This window comes from Pteropus vampyrus, unplaced genomic scaffold (genome assembly GCF_000151845.1).
Source record: "Pteropus vampyrus isolate Shadow unplaced genomic scaffold, Pvam_2.0 Scaffold280, whole genome shotgun sequence".
NCBI lineage: Eukaryota > Metazoa > Chordata > Mammalia > Chiroptera > Pteropodidae > Pteropus > Pteropus vampyrus.
The window spans coordinates 692,561-697,515 of NW_011889061.1; the positions used below are offsets into that span (position 1 = coordinate 692,561).

Consider the following 4,955-nt stretch of genomic DNA (forward strand, 5'->3'; position numbering starts at 1 on the left):
AAAGCCATGATTCAGTTTATCTGAGGAAAAAAATATTGTATGAAACAGTAAACTACTTGAATTATTAAGAGTATTTACTTTCAAGAACATTAGGACTTCAAAAGCCAGATGAGAATGTTTATAATTAGCGAACCAAAACACCAAGAATACACCAAGAGTCTGAGACTTCACAAGGACTATTTCTATTTGAACAAATTTCTAAAGATTTAAGACGACTGATGGCATTGGTTCTAATTTGTTACACAAATTTATAACACTGTATATTTCAGAAATGCCAAAATTAAAAATAATTGATTTTCTGCCCTATTTATTTTTCCAAGACAGTAATAAAACATCGCTATATGGAAATAATTTACTTCATAAAGCAAAAGGATTAGTATGCTTCCTCTGTAAAGACAATGAAATTAACTCAAAAATTTTTCATATTTTAAGTTGTCCATTCATACTGGATAATTAGTTACGCTACAAAATAATAATAAAAATAATTCCAAGAATCACACTCCCTTTTGAAAATTTTGCATTCTCTATATAAGGTACTTACACAGTTAGCTGTTCATTCCATTTTGGATTAGAAGAACTACTGGATTTTGCTGTTTTCTTAATTTCTCCATCTACGACTACTTCTGTATATATTGCTGTTCCAAACCAGTTCTTTTTTCTTTTTAGTTTGGCACTAGAAACTAACAGAAACATGATAATCACTAGTGAATATATGTAGCCAGAAAACAGTATTTTGCACTAATAAATAAAAATGGAACTGTGCTTCTTATGCAACTCAAACTCTTTTCATTGAAAAAATGAAAAAAAAAAAAAACAGCATTATAACAGGAGTATGATAATGCCTGACATTTTAACAATGTTACTGAAATATAATTCACATACCATATAGTTCACTCATTTAAACTATACAATTTAATGGTAGTTGTGCAACCACCACCACAATCGATTTTAAAAAACAGTCATCACCCCAAAAAGATATCCCATATCATTAGCTGGTCACCGCCCTGTTTCCTCCCAGCACCTCCCAACTCCCCTGACCCCCCAGCCCGAGGAAACTACAGTTGACCCTCGAACCACACAGGCTTGAACTACACAGGTCCACTTATGTGCATTTTTCCATAAAAACACGTATACCACTGTAACTATTTCCCCATCCTTAACAACATCTTCTTTTCTCTAGTTCGTTGTAAGAACACAGTATGTAATGCGTATAGCATACAAAGCGTGCGTTAACTCACTGTTATCGGGTAAGGTTCTGGTCAGCAGTAGGTTATTAGTAGTTATGTTTTTGGAGTCAAAAGTTATACTCAGATTTTTTACTACCCAGGGGTCAGGATCCCTAACTCCCACCTTGTTCAACTGTAGTAACCTACTTTCTTTCTCTACAGATTTGCCTACTGCTCTGGATAGTTCATCTACATGAACTCATACACATGGTCTTTTCGTGACTGGCCTCCTTCGCGTAGCGTGCTTTCGAAGTTCGCACAGGTGGCGGCACGCACACACACTTCGTCCCTCTCACTGACAGATGACACTCTACTGGATGGGCGCTCCGCCACTCCTCACGCTCCATTCGCCAACAGCTAGACGTTAGGTTGTCCTCACTTTTTGGCTGTTATGCATAATATTGCTATGAACATTAGTGCACACTTTTGTGTGAACATAACTTTTTAGATATAATATCCAAGGCACAATCCATGAAAAAAATAAATTAAGCAGAATTTCATTAAAATTGAAAACTTCTGCTCTGTGAAAGATGTCAAGAAAATGAGAAAAAAAGCCACAAAATTGGAGAACATATTTACCAAAAGTCACATCTGACAAAGAAATGTAGTCCAAAATATACTTAAAACTCAAGAAAACAACCTGATTAAAACATGGCCCAAAGCTTAACACTCACCAAAGATGTAAGGCAGCAGATAAGCATCTGAAAAGATGCTCCACAGCCTATGTCATCAGAGACACATTAAACTAAAATGACAGTGAGACCCCACTGCGCACCCATCTGAACGGCCCAAATCCGGGACACCGATGACACCAAGTGCCGACGAGGACGTGCAGCCACAGGAACGCTAATTCGCTGCCGGTGGGAATCGAAGCAGTACGGCCCCTTTGGAGGACAGTTTGGTAGTTTCTTACAAACTTAACACACGGTTACTATACGATCCAGCAATTGTACTCTTTGGTATCTACCCAAAAGAGGTAAAAACTATGTCCACACAGAAACTTGCACATGGATGCTTATAGCAGCTTTAGTCATAATTGCCAAAACTTGGAAGCAACCAAGATGCCCTTCGCGTGATGGATAAATGAACTGTGGTCTACCTAGACAATGGAATGTTACTTGGCACTAAACAGAAATGAGCTGTCAGGCCGTGGAAGCACGAGGAAGTGCCGTAAACGCAAATGACTAAGTGAAAGAAGCCTGTCTGAAATGGCTACATAATGCATGATTCCAACTCTACAACATCCTAAAAAAGGCAAAACTATGCAGACAGTAAAAATGCCAGTGATTGCCAGGAGTTGGGGTTGGAGGTCAGAGGAAAGGATGAGTAAGTGACACACAGAGGATTTTTAGGACAGAGAATCTACTCTGTGTGATACCATAGTGATACAAGACATTATACACTTGTCCAAATCCACAGAATGTACACCAGGAGTGAACCCTAAGGTAAAACTACAAACCCTGATGACGTTGTAGCTGTGTGGGTTCATCAGCTGTAACGAATGTTCCACTGGGAGGTAGGGTGATGGTAACAGGGGAGGCTGTATGTGTGTGGGGGCATGTGGGAATCTCTGTAACAGGGGAGGCTGTATGTGTGTGGGGGCATGTGGGAATCTCTGTATCTGCCTCTCGATGTTGCTCCAAACCTAAAGCTGCTTTTAAAATTGTCTTTAAAAAGAAAAGGTGCTGGGCTGCACATATCTGGGCTCATATTTTAACTCTGCCACTTACTAGACACCTAACCTTAAGTAAGTCGATTAACCTCTCTGACCTTCAATTTTCTCATCTGAAAAACAGGGGAACAATAGCACCTGATTGTTAGGATTGGTGGTGAGTGAAGGCACGCAAAGCACTATCATCATCAACGGGAGCCAGCACCCAACAATGGTGACGATCATGCCATCATTACTGACTCTTCAGCCTTAACTGCAGAAACATTCAAAACGCAGCCACTATCTTCAATTAGCAAAGTCCTCAATCACACCAGATGCTGGCAAGGTAAGGAAAGTGGTTTTTTAAAAGATAATTTTTAATCTCGTAAGAAATTTACAATATGCTGGCAAAATGTGCATACAAATAGCTAGAATAGTATGATTTTAAATAACTAAAAGATAACCTTATTAAAATAAGAATTCTAATTAGTGGCATACATAATTTTATTTTCCCGTTACTGAGTTTAATTTGGTATTCTACATAGAATGTGCTGTATGTGAAATTATATAAATACTGAAAATCTACCAAAAAAAGAGTTGTGTTTGTGTGATATAAAGAGAAAATTTTTAAATCTCAATTATAATACCCCCCACCCGAAAGTTTAGTAATAAACTTAAATGTATAGGATACAATGAGGATTACAATAAAACTTCACTGATAGAAGACTTGAAGAAAATGACATGACATATTCCTGGATTTGGAAGTTTTAACACTGAATAATTTCAATTATCTCCAATTTAATACATTATTTTTAAATGATCTAGATGAAAAGACTAACATGGTTTTGAAGGCTTTTGTTGAAAGGGCAATGGAGGAAAAGGGCGGGGGACTCAAATTCAAATGAAAAGTACGGAAAATTAGAGAATGAGAAGGCACGTTCTATTTTAAAATCCACCCCCCACCCCGGCTTTATTGAAATATAATAGACAATTAGTTGCTCGTATGTACATTGTACCATTCAATGAGATTTTTTCAATTATAGTTGGCATACAACGATACATTACTACTACTAATATAGTTTGAGTTGGACAGCAGTGATTAGAGATCTGTATAACTCACAAAGTGATCACTACACTAAATCTAGTACCCTTTTTCTCTCTTACATATTTATTACATTATTATTTTCCTTATGCTACATTTTATATCTCCGTGTCTATTTTGTAACTATCCATTTGTACTTAATCCCTTTGCTGTTTGCCACCATCCCTCCCAACACCCCTCACATCTAGTAGCCCTCAAAATATTCTCTGTATGAGTTTCTTTTTTGTTGTTTATTTTGTTCTTTAGATTCCACGTGTTCATGAACTCATGTGATATTTGTCTTTCTCCGACTTATTTGATTCAGTGCAATACCCTCTAGGTCCATCAAGGCAGTATCTTTTTCCGTCCCCTTCCTTTTAGTCTGCCTGTTAATCTGAAGTCTCTTGTAGGAAATATATGTAGGAGTATTGTATTCTTATCCATTCGGCCACTCTATCTTTTGGTTGGAGCACTTAATTCTTTTCCATGAGGTAGCTGTTGATAGGAATGTAGTTATTACCATTCTTTATTCCTGTTTTTGATACATGTTTTATCTTCTTAAAGAAGTCCCTCCTATACTTCCTGTAATACTGGCTTGGTGTTCATAAATTCCTTTAGCTTATTTTTGTCTGGGAAGCTCTTTATCTGTTCTTCGACTCTAAATGATAGCTTTGCTGGATAAAGTAGTCTTGGTTGTAGATCCTGGGTTTTCACCACATTGAATTTTTTTGTGCCAAACCCTTCTGTTCTACATAATTTGAGAAATCAGCTACCAGTCTTTCGGGCGTTCCCTTGGAGGTAACTGCTTTTCTCTTGATGCTCTTTGTATTTAAACTTTGGCATTTTCAAAATGATGTGTCTTGGTGTGGGCCTCTTTGGGTTCACCTTTTTGGTGACTGAGTTTCCTGGGGTTATATGTCTACTTCCTTCACCAGGGTAAGGAAGTTTTCCATCATTATTTCTTCAAATAGCTCTTCGACTTCTTGTTTTCCTTCAG

The 4,955-nt window shown here is 37.4% G+C and overlaps 1 protein-coding gene and 1 long non-coding RNA gene across 2 annotated transcripts in view; one reads left to right on the plus strand and one right to left on the minus strand.

The window, feature by feature from the left end:
• LOC111729773 (NEDD4-like E3 ubiquitin-protein ligase WWP1) overlaps window positions 1-4,955 on the minus strand; it is a 31,162-nt gene that overhangs the window by 17,006 nt on the left and 9,201 nt on the right. The window contains 1 exon segment of the mRNA XM_023520843.1: window positions 542-680. Within this exon segment, the coding sequence (XP_023376611.1) occupies window positions 542-680 (139 nt within the window).
• LOC111729775 overlaps window positions 2,665-4,955 on the plus strand; it is an 11,257-nt gene continuing 8,966 nt past the window's right edge. The window contains exons 1-2 of the long non-coding RNA XR_002776384.1: window positions 2,665-2,742; window positions 3,023-3,223. This is a non-coding gene — a long non-coding RNA (uncharacterized LOC111729775). The remainder of the gene's footprint in view (window positions 2,743-3,022; window positions 3,224-4,955) is intronic.